Raw genomic sequence first — 17,990 nt, 5'->3', positions numbered from 1 at the left:
TGCTTTAGTGTGTTTGTAGTTCATTGTTTATTTCACGTTTCTACCAAAAAAGTATTATTCTGTAGAGAAATACATTAATTATTTTTCTTTATGATTGGAGAAAACAACATAAAAATTTAAGCAAAAGCATTAACTTTGTAGCATCTTAAAATCTTTTTCTCAGTCAGCTGTTTGTTATCTCAAACTGTCTTTCCCAAACTCCTATTAAACAGACAGAGTTTTAAATTCACATTACAGTGTGAATGCAAACTATACATTTTTAAGACTTTATTATTTTTTAGAGTACTTTTAGATTCATGACAAAATTAAGGAGAAAGTACAGAGATTTCTGGTACACCCCCTGCACCCACACATGCATAGCCTCCTCCATTATCAGCATCCTCACCAGAGGGATACATTGTTTACAATTATGAGGCTGTGCACTACCTACTGTGCTAATGAGTCTCCTAATTTTTTACAATTGATGAGCCTACACTGACACATTATTATCACCCAAAGTTCATAGTTTACGTTAGGATTCACTCTTGGTGTTTTACTAACTATATATATTTTAGCCTTTTACATGAGGCAAATAATTTTTCATATAAGATATAGAAAATGAGGCTTTGTGTTATCATGATCTAGAGATTTAGATCTTTATTATTGATTCTGACCTGGGTGTTCATATAAAATACCAGATGTAAATTTTTTAGTATTTGTTATTTTAACTTTTAAAAGTGTATATTATTTGACTCACTTTTTGTTTTAATTAGGTAACTGGGAAAAAGGCATATGCTGCAAGCCAGCAAATTTATGAAGCAGTTAAATCATTGTGGACAAAAAACAACAAAAAAGAGTCACTTCCTGAACCTAAAGAAAAAACTAAGGTAGAGTTTAAATGGACCAAAAAGGTAGATTTTGAGTTTTGTTTGGGTGGGTTTTACCTTGTAATGAGAGTCCTAGACAGAAGTCAAGGATGGATTGAAAAGAGATGAAGGAATATACTGCCTTTGCATGCTATAATTTTTTAAGATATTTTATTCTTTTAGTAAAATGATTTACTTATCAAGGAAAAATCCTTTTTGGTAAACAGCTAGGAAGCTCTGATGAAATAGAAATACCTGCAAAAACAACTCACAACCTGAAACATTCAGTGCCTTTGTCAACAGAACTCAGCTCTGAAACAAAGACCAAATCAGAATCCACCTCAGGTTTGTTTGGAATAATTCAATTTTGTTTTCATTCTTTTCTTAAATAATTGTATAATATTATAATTAGTAGTTTGAACTTATTTATGTGTTTTCCTCATAAATGTTTTGTCTTTCTCATATCTCTAGTCTGTGTATCTTTTTAGGTTATGAGGTACTCAAGTATGTGGAACTTTTTCTAATTGCCACATAGCTCATAACATAGTTCTTGGCATATGGGAGTAGAGAATAGCACTGGCTGGTTGGGTGAGTGAATCATTTAATCAATTTATAGATGTGAGATTTTTAATCAGGTGGAGGAAAATGTGTCTTTCTGGATTCTACCAGTTTACAGGCTATAACGAGTCACATCTACATAGAAGAAATATCAGGTTTCCATTTCTTGTGCTCTCTACCTGTATCAGTCTTCTCTTCTACCATCAGTTTTATTTAGTTTAGATACTAGGAGAACTTTCAGCATCAAATAGTAAAAATAACACAAGTTATATAATACTAATATCTTTGCTAGTATTAGATACAGGCAATTAATACTTTGTGGGACCAAATAGTGACAATTATACTTCCTAGGCAAATACTACCATGGTTTTACTGTGATCAAAAAGAAAGTAACAGAGTGTTTAATACCATTTCAGTAGTGTATTCGCATAACTCACCAGTCACTTGTTTATGTAGGTTTGTTTATCTGTACCAAGTAAATGGTACTATGCATTAAGTTGTCTTATTACAAAGGAAATAGGACCAACTCAGAGGTAGAGAATTAGGGAATAATGAAAATATCTCCCTTTTACTGAGCAACTACTGTGGTGCAAAGAGCTGTTAGTATGTTATGTTATTAAATCCTCTCCCAAAAAGCAAAACAAAACAAAAAAAAACTCTGGTATAGATGTAATTATAATTGTTTTATGATAAAGAGACTGAGACTCAGGGAGCTTAAGTAACTTGCCCAAAATTATGGTTTATGAATAGAGTTGTGTTTATAGTCTAGATATTACTGACACCAAAGTCCCAGCTCTTTCCATTGCATATAGATTATCTAATTTAGAGCCAGAGTTTAGTCTCTAATTTCAGCCTCCTCCTCTCTTACTTAATCTTTATAAAAGCTGTCACTGAGTAACAAACCTGATTTGAGTTTTACTATTTCCTGTCACGTCTCCTTTCTAATCAAGATAAGTTATACAGTTTTTAGACTCTCTCTGAGTAATCCCCAGTTGATCGTATTCCCACAGGCATATAATATATCTGGTCATTTCTCTAAATGTCTGTCAACTCCAGAGATCTTTGTGGAGATGTTCCAGCTTCACAATGGGACCAAACCATCCCCAGCCAATGTCTTTTCTTCACACATCTGGATTCTGGAACATTTTGCCTGCCTATCATGGGTAATGTGGTATATGAAAAGCATTCTAAGGAGACATTTAGAGGAGAGAGATACCCAGTACTATTCATCCTTATCATATAGTATTCAGAGTTGGTTATACTTGAGACCCTTGAGACTATTTCCACATTTCACATGCAATCCCAAAGGTCCAAGACACAGAAAACAGTAGTGATTATGAGTACAGGTTTTAGAATAGAACCTGGATCTGAATCCTAAATCCAACATTTACTAGTTTTATTGCCTGGGGCAAGTTATCTAATACCTCAAGCCTTGGTCTCCTCATCTGTAAAAGGAGGACAATAATAGTGTTTTTCTGACATGCTTGTTGTGAGGATTAAATGAGATATTGCACGTAAAGCAAAAAGTACAATGTCAAGCACATACTAAGTTCTCAGTAAGTGTTAGAAGATATCATTATCATTGGCCTAGAGTAATTAGCCATTTTGCCCAAAAACAAATTTATTGTCATTGAGCACACTTTGGAAGCACATTACTTAGCTAGGGAACCTAGCCATGGCCACCACTTCTCACCATACAGAATAGATTGGGTGTACTGTCCAACTATATATCATGGCTCTTAATATGAGTTTGGTTGTTCTCTATCATCCATATACATTTATTCCAATAACTTATGTTGGGAATCACAAATTCAGAAATTTGGTGACATGGACCTCTTCAAAATCTGATGAAAGCAGAATGAAATCTCTCACAGTCTCACAAGATTAATGTCCCTCTCAGAGGTTGGCAAACTATGGACCCTGTGGCAAATCTGGCTCATGGACTATTTTTGTACATTCCACAAATGGTTCCTATGTGATTAAAATAGTTTAAAAATCAATAGAAATATTTTATGACAAGTTAAAATTGTATGAAATTCAAATTCCAGTGTCCATAAATAAATGAAGTCTTATTGGAACACAGCCCCACTCATTGTGTATTGTCTTGTCTGTGGCTGCTTTCACCCTAAAATGGCAGAGTTGAGTGGTTTTGATGGAGACCTTATGGTTTACAAAGTTGAAAATATTTACTTTGGCCCTGTGCAAACGAAGTTTGCTGATTTCTGTTTTAGAGGGATGATGTGTGCCATACATACATGACTCATCTTCCCCTCTTGATATTTCCCAGATTATTTTATGGGTCATAACACTAAATAGTCGAACTCAAAACCCTGAAGGGCAAAACCAAATTTCCTACAGTCTTTCAGTGTGAGGGAGACAGAAACTCAGGCTGTCAATCAGAAGCTAGAGAGTATCATACCTGAGGAGGAGGGAGGAACCAGAGGTTGACTGTCTCTTACTATAACTGCAGCTCAGCTCAGTGCCTGATTGGAGTGAGATGATAAGTACTTCACCCTTCCTAAAGGAGGAAAAGGGTCCCCCCTCTGGCCGATGATATCATCTGGAGCTTCTTCAGTTCTTTTTTACACAGTGTCCACCATACAAATAAAATACTAGTCATGCAAAGAGGCAGGAAGATGTGACTAACAAAAGAGAAAAAATATAACAGCAGACCCACAGGTGATCTAAATATTGAAGTTAGCAAAAAAGCACTTTAACTATGACTAATATGTCAAATGGAAAACGTGATGAACAAAATGGATAAAAAGATGGAGAATTTCACAGAAAGTTGAAATCTATTAAAAAATCAAGTGGATATTCTAGATGTGAAAAATACAGTACATGAAATTATGAACTCATTGGATGGGTTCAATAGCAGATCGTTTACAAAAAGAGGACAGAAATAATGAACTCAAATACAGGACAATAAAAAAAAATAGCCAAACTGAAGTACAGAGAGAAAAAAGAATGGAAAGAATAGAACAGCATGTGAAATTACTTTGCAGTGACTAATATCTTTTAGTGTTTCAGTTACTGAAAAGCTGAACTATCATCCCAATTTTATACAAAAGAAACAAAAATAGAATCTCTAACATTCATAACTTCACTCAGCAATTTATTAGTGATCTGTCCTATTTTTTTTGTACCTAACTTGCTTAAAATATAAATGAGATAAGGTGTGAACCAAATTATCAGTGAACCGATAACACCTAATGGCTATTTGAGATAATAATTCATTACTGTTTTATAACTTTAAATATCTTTATTCCTTTCCTGTTTGTATAACACCAGCTTTTTTTGAAGTCTACTAAAAAAAGAACTAAGCATAAATTGTTTTTTATTTATTATTAAATAAATAATTTATTATTGTTTTTATTATAAAGTATAAAGAAAATCATTACAACGATTAGGGGATTGAGATTCAAGAAGAGTTTTTATGATTGGTAATTCTTTAGGAGGACAGAGAGCCCTGGATCAAAAGGGATGAAGAAATTTCTAAGAGGAAAGATATAATCCTTAATTATTCAGAAAAGCATGAGATGACCCTTTAAAAACAAAAAAAAGCAGAAATCAAATGACCTAGGTTGAATAGCTCTAAACTAGAGGGATCCACGTCACAATTTCTTGAGTTTTTTTTTTCCTAAAATTCTAACAAGAATTATAAATCAGAATCTCCAGAGGTGAGGCCTCCAAGCAGGTGGATTGTAGGAAAAGCTCCACAGGGAATTCTCTATGCATATTCCTCTAGTTAATAATATCTGACATAAGCTATAGATAAACTAAAAATTTGAAGCCTTTCAACAAATTTTGAGAGGTGGAGCTCTAAAGGCAAAGGAGCCTTTCAAATTTAGGTGATCTGACCCTTTGACCAGATTTTGGACAAGAATATAAATTAAGGTAGTGAGTAGAAGTGTTAGAGAACTTAGTCAATTGGTGGACATTGTTAAGAAAATTAGACACATTCAGAGTTACATAAAATAATTATTTGTCTGTTTGATTAAAAAAAACATTGATTAAACTATTTCGTAGTATACTTTTCACTTGTACTGAGCAAAGGCTTCCACCAGGTGGCAGTAAAGATGCATTTGGGAAAGAAGCAGACAGAACCACTAAGCTTAACCTTTTCTGTGTGCTACAGACCCCTTCTCAGAATGTTTTAAATGCATAAACTAAAATACATAGTAATGTATGAGCTTCCTTAATTGTGTTAATCAACAATATCGAACAACATATCTGATTAAGGCTATAATTTTGAAGTAGTAGTAAGTATAAATATTTCAAGATATCTGCAACTGCAGTGTGATTATCTGTGATTTCTATTAGTGACAAAGTCTAAGTACGTCAGTAGTATTGTGGTTTGTTGCCTGCATTCATTATCGAAGAAAACGTTCATCTTCAGTCAAAGGTTAATGAAAATAAAGACAAATTTCCCCCATTCAACTTCGTAGATCACATGAATTCTATCCACAGACCTCCCTCCCCCAAAGGGATCCCAGGTTAAAAATCTGTCTGTGGAGAACTGTATTAATGTCATAGATAGTGATTATTTAAGATCTGGCTGTTTTAAAAATATACTTAGTGGTGAAATTACATATAGGTCTATCCCAGTTTATAAAGCAGAAACTGTTTCTGAAAAGGTAGGTGTAAAATAAATAGCTATGTAAATTTTTCCCCTTCATTTTCATCATAAAACTGGAAATTAAATTCCTCTATGGAAAAAAGGTGTGTCTTCCAAATGTAAAAAAAAATCATTTCAAAATGAATCAGAGTTTGAAAAACATTTAAAATAAAAACAAGTTTGTGAAAAAATATTTTTAGTCTTATGTCACAAAGTAAATATAAAAATTGTTCTTACCTACTTACCATGAACCGGGTATTGTATGTACCACTTTGTGTGCATTATGTTGAATACTAAAAATAAATAATTAACATTGTTACTGCTCTAAACCCCATTTTACGGAAGAGCTAGGGTTGTGTTTATTTCAGATTTTTCTTGTTTCTTGAGGTAGGATTGTATTGTTATAAACTTCCCCCTTAGAAGAGCTTTTGCTGCATCCCGTAGGTTTTGAGTCGTCATGTTTTCATTGTCATTTATTTCTAGGTAATTTTTTAATTTCCTTTTTAATTTCTTCAGTGATCTCTTGGTTGTTTAGTAGCATATTGTTTACCCTCCATTTGTATTTTTTACAGATTTTTTCCTGTAATTGATATCTAGTCTTATAGTGTTGTGGTTAGAAAAGATGCTTGATAAAATTTCAATTTTCTTAAATTTACCAAGGTTTGATTTGTGACCAAAGATGTAATCTATCCTGGAGAATGTTCCATGTTCACTTGAGAAGAAAGTGTATTCTGTTGTTTTTGGATGGAATGTCCTATAAATATCAGTTAGGTCCATCTGGTCTGTTGTGTCATTTAAAGCTTGTGTTTCCTTATTTATTTTGGGTTTGAATGATGTCTGTCCATTGGTGTAAGTCGGGTGTTAAAGTTGCCTACTATTATTGTGTTACTGTTTATTTCCCCTTTTATGGCTGTTATCATTTGCCTTGTGTATTGAGGTCCTCCTATGTTGGGTGCATAGATATTTACAATTGTTATATCTTATTTTTGGATTGATCCTTTGATCATTATGTAGTGTCCTTCTTTGTCTATTCTAATAGTCTTTATTTTAAAGTCTATTTTGTCTGATATGAGAATTGCTACTCCAGCTTTCTTTTGATTTCCCTTTGCATGGAATATCTTTTGCCATCCCCTCACTTTCAGTCGGTGTGTGTCCCTAAGTCTGAAGTGGGTCTCTTGTAGACAGCATATATATGGGTCTTGTTTTTGTATCCATTCAGCCAGTCTGTATCTTTTGGTTGGAGCATTTAATCCATTTACATTTAAGGTAATTATTGATATGTATGTTCCTATTCCCATTTTCTTAATTGTTTTGGGTTTGTTATTATAGGTCTTTTCCTTCTCTTGTGTTTCCAGCCTAGAGAAGTTCCTTTAGCATTTTTTGTAAAGCTGGTTTGGTGGTGCTGAATTCTCTTTTGATTTCTCCATCAAATCTGAACGAGATCCTTGCTGAGTAGAGTAATCTTGGTTGTAGCTTCTTCCCTTTCATCACTTTAAATATGTCCTGCCACTGCCTTCTGGCCTGTAGAGTTTCTGCTGAAAGATCAGCTGTTAACCTTATGGGGATTCCCTTGTATGTTATTTGTTGCTTTTCCATTCCTGCTTTTAATATTTTTTCTTTGTGCTTAATTTTTGCTAGTTTGATTAATATGTGTCTTGGTGTGTTTCTCCTTGGGTTTATCCTGTATGGGACTCTTTGCACTCCCTGACTTGATTGACTATTTCCCTTCCCATGTTGGGGAAGCTTTCAACTATAATCTCTTCAGATATTTTCTCAGAACTTTTCTTTTCTCCTTCTTCTTCTGGGATGCCTATAATTCGAATGTTGGTGTGCTTAATGTTGTCCCAGAGGTCTCTGAGACTGGCCTCCATTCTTTTCATTCTTTTTTCTTTATTCTGATACTCAGCAGTTATTTCCACCATTCTATCTTCCAACTCACTTATCCGTTCTTCTGCCTCAGTTATTCTGCTATTGATTCCTTCTAGAGTATTTTTAATTACAGTTATTGTGTTGTTCATCACTGTTTGTTTGTTGTTTAGTTCTTCTAGGTCCTTGTTAAACATTCTTGTCTTTATTCTATTTCCAAGATTTTGGATCATCTTTACTATCATCATCTGAGTTCTTTTTCAGGTAGTTTGCCTATTTCCTCTTCATTTATTTGGTCTTGTGGGTTTTTATTTTGCTCTTTTGCCTGTAAGATATTTCTCTGTCTTCGCATTTTGTCTAATTTACAGTATTTGAAGTCTCCTTTCACTAGGCTGCAGGGTTGTAGTTCCTCTTGATTCTCTTCTCTGCCACTGGTGGTGGGGTTGGTCCAGTGTCTTGTGTAGGCTTCCCGATGGGAGGGACTGGTGCCTGCATTCTGGTGGTGGAGCTGGGTCTTTTCCCTCTGATGAGCAGGGCCGTGTCAGATGGTGTGTTTTGGTGTGTCTGTGAGCTTAGTATGACTTTAGGTAGTCTGTGTGCTGACGGGTGGGTTTGTGTTCCTATCTTGTTTGTTGTTTGGTGTGAGGCATCCAGCACTGGGAGCTGCTGGCAGTTGGGTGGAGCTGGCCCTTAGATTCAGATAGAGGCCTCCATGAGAGCTCTAGGTGATTAATCTTCCCTGAGACTGGGAATTCTCTAGTGGTCCAGCATCCTCGACTCAGTGCTCCCACTCCAGAGCCTCAGGACTGACTTCTGGTCGAGGGACCAAGACCCCACAAGTTGCTCGTCCCTGCGATAAAGGGGATTCAAAAACAACAAAAAAGAAAAACACTAACAAAACCCCTGACAAATGGTAAAGAGTAAAATCAAACAAACAGAAACAGAAACAAGGAAACACACAAACACACACACACACACACACACACACACAAGAAACAAAAACAGAGCCAGATAAATCACATAGCAAGAGACCAGACAAACCAAAGAACCCAAGAACAAAATCAAAGAATTAAGAAGAAAGCTGACAAAAACTCAAAACCAAAAAACAAAACCAAAGCAGAGTGGCAACTGAAGGATGAAGCAGAGAAACAAAACAAACTGACAAAAATGATATTTAAAAAAGATAAAGGGGAAAGAAGGCAGAACAACAGAAAAGCAATGTAGAAACAGAACTATAAAAAATAATAAAATGGGAAATATATTAAAGTAAAAAAAAGGGACAAACAAAACCCCAGAGAAATGGTAAAACCAAAATCAAACAAAAACAGAAACAAGGAAACACATACACATAAAAGAAACAAAAACAGAGCCAAATACAACAAAAAGCAAGAGAACAACCAGACAAATAGAAGAACTCAACAATGAAATCAAACAATTAAGATTAAAACTAACAAAAACACATAACCTAAAAACAAAACCAAAGCAGTGTGCCAGCCAACTGAAGAATACAGCAAGGAAACAGAACAAACCGATAAAAATGATTTTAAAAAATAATAATAAGGACTTCCCTGGTGGCGCAGTTGTTGAGAGTCTGCCTGCCAATGCAGGGGACACGGGTTCGTGCCCTGGTCCAGGAGGATCCCACATGCGGCTGGGCCCGTGAGCCATGGCCGCTGAGCCTGTGCGTCTGGAGCCTGTGCTCTGCAACAGGAGAGGCTACAACAGTGAGAGGCTCGTGTACCGCAAAAAAGAAAATAATAATAATAAATAATAATAATAAAATAGAAAGGGAAAAATAGGACAACAAAAGCAAAGTAGAAATCGAAATATATTTTAAAAAGAAAAACACATTAAAGAAAAAGAGGAAAAGAAGGGAAAATAACACAACAGAAAAGCAAAGTATAAATAGAAATATATTAAAAAATAAAAATGTTATAAATCACAGAGATCCCAAAAGACTAAAAAAAAAGAAACAACAAACAAAAACAGAAAAAGAAACAAAAAAAAAATCTAGAACCAACAACAGAAGGAATCAAAACATAATAAAAATTAATAGTAATAATTATGTTTCCCTGGGGTCTCCACAGTAATTGTCCTTGCACACGGTGTGAACCACAGCCCAAGAGCCTCTCCTCTGCCTTTGGGCTGGTCTCTGGACCTGCTGTGGGCCCTGTGGGTACCACTCTGACTCTGATCTGGCCCAATTCCTGTGTGCACTTGCCCCCAAATTCCACAGCTGCCAGAGCTAGACCATTTTCAGTTGTGGGAACACTCACTGTCTACTCAGATATTCCATAGATGCAGGGTCTACCTAGCTGATTGCAAGGATTTAATCTGCAGTTTGTACAGCTAATGGAAAGATTTTCAGTCTTCTTCCTTAATCACCCCATCCCTGAGTTTCAGCTTTGGTTTTATCCCCACCTCTATGTGTGGTCCACCCACAGATGTCTTGTCCTGAGGCTGCCTTGGAGCTCTTGGGTCAGCCCCGGGAGGACCAGGCACAGAGGTGGTATGACTGCTTGGATCACAGGAGCCCTGGTGGCGCCAGGTGCACAGGGAAGCCAGTGGCTACAGGCAAAAAAGATGGCCCTAGTGAGGGCCTTTTCTGGCACCCAGCATAAGATGTATGAGGGCCAGCCCTGGCCAGGGTTTTTCTGGCACCCGGCAGCAGGTGTGTGAGGGCCAGCCCTGAGAGGGCCTTTTTTTTAATTACTCTGCAGCCAGTGCGTGAGGGCCAGCTCTAAGGGGGCTTTTTTTTTTTTTTTTTTTTTTTTTGCTCAGCAGCCAGTGCACAGGAGCCATCCCTGAGCAGGCTTCTTTTATTGTCATTGTCAGGCACTGGCATGTGGGGAGAGAGAGGCTACAATAGTGGCTCCTCCCCTTGCGTGTGACTCAGCAGTAGTGCCCTGCTTCCATGGTAGTCTGGTCTTCCTGCATAGGCATTCCCTGCTGTGGATTTCCTCCCTCCTGTCTCCTCAGTCCGTCTCTGCACAGCCAACAGCAGTTCTCGCTCTGGGCCTGTTCTCCAATCCCCACGCACCAATTCCCAGCCCCCTTGCACACCTGTGAGCACATGTCCTAGTCTGGGGTATGTAGGGCCATGGTATGGACCATCTGTATTTCTTACTCTGTCCTGTCTGCCACAGATTGGCTGTGTCACCCTCTTCCGACAGCCTCAAATGCGTCCCCTCTGTCCCAATTGATTTCCCTGTCAGAGAGGGGGTTTCCCCAAATTCAGGAATCTCTCTGCTTCAGCTCCCCAACCCCAGGGTGCTGGTCCCATCCCGCCTCCTCTCTCCGCCTCCCTTCTTTTTCCATCCTACCCAGTTAGGAAGGGATCTTTATAGTCCTTTCGTCCAAGGTCTTCTGCTAGTTTTCAGCTGGTGTTCTGTGTGAATTGTTGCATCTATAGATGTAGTCCTGCTGCACCCGTGGAGAGAGATGAACTCCACGTCCACCTACTCCACCACCATCTTGAATCTCCTCTCCTAATGTTCTTAACATCAAAAAGTTGGAGTATCCAAAGGGCTCATTTCTTGGACCTCTTTTCTGATATTCTGGAAGACTTCATATGGTCTCATAGTTGTAAATGCCATATATAGGCTAGGAACGTAAAATTAATAAGCCAGCACAGGCTACTCCTGTGCTGAACTCTACATTCACATTTCTAACTGCTTACTCAATATTTGTATTCAGATGTCTAGTTAGCAATTCAAATGTAGCACATCCAAAACTTAACACTTCATTTGCCTTCTCCCAAACATGGTTCTACACTTTCCCCTATCTCAGTAAATGTCAACTCCACTCTTCTAGTTTCTCAAGTTAGAGTCTCACTCACACAACATATTGAGTCCATTTAGGAAATCTTGTCCATTCTACCTTAAGAAGTTATCCAGAATCCAATACCTTTTCACCACCTCCACTGCTACTGCCCTAATAAAAGCCATCAGCATCTCCCTCCTGGGGTACTGCAATAGCTTCCTAACTGCTCTCCCTACTTCCATGCTTGTTTCCCTATACTCTCTTCTCCCCATAGCCAAGAGTAATCTTTTAAAAAACATAACATCTTGTCACTCCTCTGCTCAAAACTGTCCAGAGACTTCTCATCTCTTAGAATAAGGAGAAAAACTTTGCCATGGCCCTATGTGGCCTGACCTTCCATTGTTTTCTGATCATGCCTCCTACCACTCTCATTGCACCCACCATCAGCATATCTTGCTGATTCTCTTCTAGCCATATTGGCCACTTTATGGCTCCTCAGACATGCCTAAGTTCTATTACACTTGCTGCCTGCTCTTCCTGTAAGGCATTTCCCTCAGATATCTACAGGGCTCACACCTTCACCTCCTTCAGTTCTTTGCTCAAATATAGAAGGCTTTCCCTGGCCACCCTATTTAAAACTGAAAATCACCCAAGCACTCCATATGCCCCTCCTTCCTGATTTTTTTTTTTTTTTTGCATAGCACTTACACCTGCTGAGATGTCATTTAGTTTATTGTCCCTCTCACCCAACTTGAATTTAGGTCCATGTTGAGAGCCATTTTTATCTGTTTTGTTCACTGATGTGTGCCCCGTATCAACAGGAAATTTGTTAAATGAATGACTAATATTTTTCATTTTAATACTTTATCAGGTGCTACACAGTTTATGCCTGACCCCAAGCTCATGGATCACGGTCAGTCCCATCCAGAAGATGTAGATATGTACAGCACTAGAAGCTGAAATAGTCTGCATAGAGAACTACAAGATGTGTGAAGTTGCGAATAACGATGAAAAAAATCATGTAATGGGTAACTGTGATGCATGGAGTATAATTTAAACCAAGTTTTTCCCTTATATCTTCTAATGTACAGCTAGACAAATCACATAAGTGATTAAAACTCAAATTGAATACAATCCGAACAATACTAAATGATCGATGAGGAGGCAGAGGTAGAAGTATTAGGATGCATTTGGTGATTTTTAAGTGTATTTATAAAAAAATAAAAATAAATATGTGAACACTGATGAGGCTCAAATCTGAAAAAATATGTGTGTGTATATAATTATATATACATATGCACATGTATATTTGCTTTAGCTTTTATGAATTAATGTCAGCTAAATTAGAATTGTGTGTGGAAGGATGTGTTCCCTCCCCCTCTGTTTTTCATTTCCCAGAGCTGGAATAAAATATCCATATTTTATGACACTTGGGCTTGGCTTTGTCTCTGTTTTATTTATGTTAACTCCTCTTAAATGTCCCAAAATACCTCTAACTATTTGAGAGGAACATATGCTACATGGGACCCCCAATGCTGCTTAGCATTCCTTCTACTGGTTCCTGGGTGGTTTCCTATTCTGTTTTCCGGAAGAGGCATTACAGACCTTTTATTCTCAAGCCTCCTATACCTGCCAACGATGACTGTGTCTCCTATGACATAGAGAAAAAAATAAGTTACTACACATAGTTTTTCCCAACTTCTTCCCGTCTACCTTCAAGACTTACCTCTTGGGATTCCCTGGTGGCGCAGTGGTTGAGAGTCTGCCTCCCGATGCAGGGGACATGGGTTCGTGCCCCGGTCTGGGAGGTTCCCACATGCTGTGGAGCAGCTGGGCCCGTGAGCCATGGCCACTGAGCCTGCGTGTCCAGAGCCTGTGCTCTGCAACGGGAGAGGCCACAACAGTGAGAAGCCCGTGTACTGAAAAAAAAAAGAAAAAAAAGACTTACCTCTTTTCAGCCAAGCATCCCCCTTTTCTAAAGCTAATGCTTCTACTTGTGTTCCTGATCTCCTCCTTTCCTATCTTTTCCAGTACCATATTCCATCCCGTTTAATCTTCAGTCCTTGGTTTCTCTTTTCATTCATCTTGTTTCCTCAATCTCTAAATAGCTTCAGATCATCTTTATCCAAAGACAACAGTAACAAAAACCTTTCCCCAACTCTGCCTCTTCCTCTTGAGCTATCTTTTATTTCTCTTTCCTATGATTTTCAGACTTCATAAAACAGTAATTAATGTCACTTTCTTCCTCACTTTCAATTCCTCTCTAACTTGTGACACCTTGGCCTCTATACCTACTTGAATATTCTGTAATGTTTGACTGTTGACCACTCCCTCCTGAAATTCAGTCCTCCCATTGGTGTCATCGCTGCTCCTCTTGTTATTCTTCATTCTTCTCTTGCTCTGAATCCCTTAAATGCTGAGGCTCCTCAGGTTGCATTTCTAGTCTTTTTTCATTCTGTGCTCTCTCATTTCCATTCAACATACTTTACTGACTTCAGCCACCATTTATATGTCCTTATTATTTATATTTACAGCTCCTGTATTTCTCCAGAAGTGTATACCTATCTTTCTAATTATTTGTTAGTCATATCCACCTTATATCCCATAGATATCCTCAATGTCAATAGACTTAAAACTAAATTGTCTCTACATCTCTCTCATTTCTGTGTTTCTCAAATATTTTCTACCTTCTCTAATCCTTGCTCTCATTCAAGTCTTCTTCATCACTTTCCTGGATTATTATAGTAGCCTCTGGTTAATCTGCCTGCTATCAATCTTGCTTTTTGTCACTTAACAATGCATTCTGCTTATAAGTAACAGTAAACCAGTTAACTGTAGCTTAAATAAGTGAGAGTCTACTTAAATTCTGAGAATTGGTCAGTACAGGGTTGGTATAGTGGCTCATTGGTATCATCAAGGATCTAGACATTTTCTCTTTCCACTCTGCTCTTTAGCATATTGATTTGTTGCCTCATGGTCACAAAATGGCTCCTATACCTCTGGGGAACACATACATTCAGAGTAGGAAGAAGAGTTACAGAAACTGTACCAGATGCTTCTGACCCCCTTTTATCAGAGAAGTAAGTGCTTTCTCAAAACCCTTCTCAAAAGACTTATGTCTATATCTTGACCAGAATTTGTCATGTAAGCCACACTTAGCTCAAGGAAGATTGGCAAATCACATTTTTGTCTATGGAGAGAAAGGCAAGGGGTAAGGGATTTGGAATGGGTGTTGAGTTTAAGCTAATACACAGTGTCTGCCACCTTGTTCTTCTAACCCATCTGTCATATTATTATGACATAGTTATCTTCCTAACAACTGTTATGGGTAGTTGTCTTCCTGAAGTCTTCAGTGGCTAATCATTGCCTACAGAATCAAATCAAGACCCCTTAGTATGACATACAAAGCCCTTCATATATGATCCCAACTAAACTTTAAACCTTCCTTCCCTCTCCCCACCCACCCTATTGCCAATGTATGTTATATTTTATCTATAACTTACCACTTGGTTCTTGAATGTGCTTTGCTATTTTATGTCTCTTTTTCTCTGCCTATGTTGGTGTTTCCTCTTAGGATTTTTTTCTGTCACATCCTGCTTCATTCCAACTTCAGACTCATCCTTCAAATCCATCCTTTCTCAGTTCTCCAAGGTAGGATCCAGATGCTTTCTCCTGTACATTTCCTTACATTTGGTATTTATAGCTGTGATAGCCCATACAATTTATTATAAAACTAAAACTAGGTTAGTATTTTTTCACTTACAAGGCCCCTTGTGAGTATGACTGAATCATACTTGTGTAGCTTTTATGCACATGAATACCTGGTATGTAGTAGAAACTCACATGTTCTACCATGATAGTTGTAACATAGAATTATAATTATTTTTACACCCTATCAAAAGGCTTACATGCTACTAGAAAGGATAGAAACATACACAAATACAGTGTTCTATGTAGTAACTTCCCTAAGATAGGTACTACAAAAGAACTGTGGATGCTCAGAGATGGAATGTAGTTCTGAGATGAAGTTAAGGAGGAAGTGGTCCTTGATCTGCTCAAGGTGGGGAAGCAGTTCACTTGCTAGTTTTTTGTAGGTAAGCTTTTCAAAATTTAGCTTCAGTATTTTAAATATTTTTTTTTACCTCAGATCTGTTTATGATCAAATGCACTGATATTTCATCAAATTCAAGAAAAAAGTGCTGCCAGGTCACCTTATCTTTGATAAAGGAGGCAAGAATATACAGTGGAGAAAAGACAGCCTCTTCAATAAGTGGTGCTGGGAAAACTGGACAGGTACACGTAAAAGTATGAAATTAGAACACTCCCTGACACCATACACAAAAATAAACTCAAAATGGATTACAGATCTAAATGTAAGGCTAGACACTATCAAACTCTTAGAGGAAAACAGGCAGAACACTCTGTGACATAAATCACAGCAAGATCCTTTTTTTTTTTTTTGGTACACGGGCCTCTCACTGTTGTGGCCTGTCCCGTTGCAGAGCACAGGCTCCGGGCGTGCAGGCTTAGTGGCCATGGCTCACAGGCCTAGCCGCTCCACGACATGTGGGATCTTCCCGGACTGGAGCACGAACCCATGTCCCCTGCATCGGCAGGCGGACTCTCACCCACTGTGCCACCAGTGAAGCCCTTTCTGACCCACCTCCTAGAGAAATGGAAATAAAAACAAAAATAAACAAATGGAACCTAATGAAACTTAAAAGCTTTTGCACAGCAAAGGAAACCATAAACAAGACCAAAAGACAACCCTCAAAATGGGAGAAAATATTTGCAAATGAAGCAACTGACAAAGGATTAATCTCCAAAACATACAAGCAACTCATGCAGCTCAATATCAAAAAAACAAACAACCCAATCCAAACATGGGCAGAAGACCTAAATAGACATTTCTCCAAAGAAGATATACAGATTGCCAATAAACACATGAAAGAATGCTCAACATCATTAATCATTAGAGAAATGCTAATCAAAACTACAATGAGAAATCATCTCACACTGGTCAGAATGGCCATCATCAAAAAATCTAGAAACAATTGCTGGAGAGGGTGTGGAGAAAAGGGAACCCTCTTGCACTGTTGGTGGGAATGTAAATTGATACAGACACTATGGAGAACAGTATGAATGTTCCTTAAGAAACTAAAAATAAAACTACCATATGACCCAGCAATCCCACTACTGGGCACATACCCTGAGAAAACCATAATTCAAAAAGATCATGTACCAAAATGTTCATTGCAGCTCTATTTACAATAGCCAGGACATGGAAGCAACCTAAGTGTCCATCAACAGATGAATGGATAAAGAAGATGTGGCATATATATACAATGGAATATTCCTCAGCCATAAAAAGAAATGAAATTGAGTTATTTGTAGTGAGGTGGATGGACCTAGAGTCTGTCATACAGAGTGAAGTAAGTCAGAAAGAGAAAAACAAATACCGTATGCTAACACATATATATGGAATCTAAGAAAAAAAAAGTCATGAAGAACCTAGGGGCAAGATGGGAATAAAGACACAGACCTACTAGAGAATGGACTTGAGGATATGGGGAGGAAGAAGGGTAAGCTGTGACAAAGTGAGAGAGTTGCATGGACATATATACACTACCAAACGTAAAATAGGTAGCTAGTGGGAAGCAGCTTCATAGAACAGGGAGATCAGCTTGGTGCTTTGTGACCACCTAGAGGGGTGGGATAGGGAGGGTGGGAGGGAGGGTGATGCAAGAGGGAAGAGATATGGGAACATATGTATATGTATAACTGATTCACTTTGTTATAAAGCAGAAACTAACACACCATTGTAAAGCAATTATACTCCAATAAAGATGTTAAAAAATAAAAAGTGCTGCCAGGGGCTTCCCTGGTGGTGCAGTGGTTGAGAGTCTGCCTGCCAATGCAGGGGACACGGGTTCATGCCCCAGTCTGGGAGGATCCCTCATGCCACGGAGCAGCTGGGCCCATGAGCCATGGCCACTGAGCCTGTGCTCCCAGAGCCTGTGCTCTGCAATGGGAGAGGCCACAGCGGTGAGAGTCCCGCATACCGCAAAAAAAAAAAAAAAAAGTGTTCTGCCAGTTGATGATAATACTTTCCCAATTTCAGGTGTGTTACAGTGTAAAAATATAAGCATTTGAAATATAATAAGATATGGTGGATAAAAAATAAATATCTTAAAGCCAAGTGTAAGTTACTTTTGAATTATCTGCTATTTTGTATCATCAGCTCTGCTACTAGCCATTAGTATATTAGTTTGGATAATGGAAAGTTGACTGGTAAAATCTGTTTCAGAGTAAAAGATCTGCTGAAACGAGAGTTTGTTCAC

General features: G+C 37.9%; 1 protein-coding gene across 2 annotated transcripts in view; it reads left to right on the top strand.

Moving 5' to 3' along the window:
• The window catches only part of APOOL (apolipoprotein O like), a 93,605-nt gene extending 80,527 nt beyond the window's left edge, over positions 1–13,078 (top strand). For both annotated transcript variants that reach the window (XM_081222070.1, XM_081222069.1), the window contains 3 exons: positions 753–866; positions 1,073–1,190; positions 12,521–13,078. In XM_081222070.1, coding sequence (XP_081078196.1) covers positions 753–866; positions 1,073–1,190; positions 12,521–12,609 — 321 coding nt within the window. In that variant the 3' untranslated portion in view covers positions 12,610–13,078. The remainder of the gene's footprint in view (positions 1–752; positions 867–1,072; positions 1,191–12,520) is intronic.
• Positions 13,079–17,990: the final 4,912 nt, after the last annotated feature.

This window comes from Mesoplodon bidens, assembly GCF_964165515.1.
Source record: "Mesoplodon bidens genome assembly, chromosome: X".
Lineage (NCBI taxonomy): Eukaryota > Metazoa > Chordata > Mammalia > Artiodactyla > Ziphiidae > Mesoplodon > Mesoplodon bidens.
Note: the sequence above shows the minus strand (reverse complement) of the source record. Positions and strands in the feature narration are given on the sequence as shown.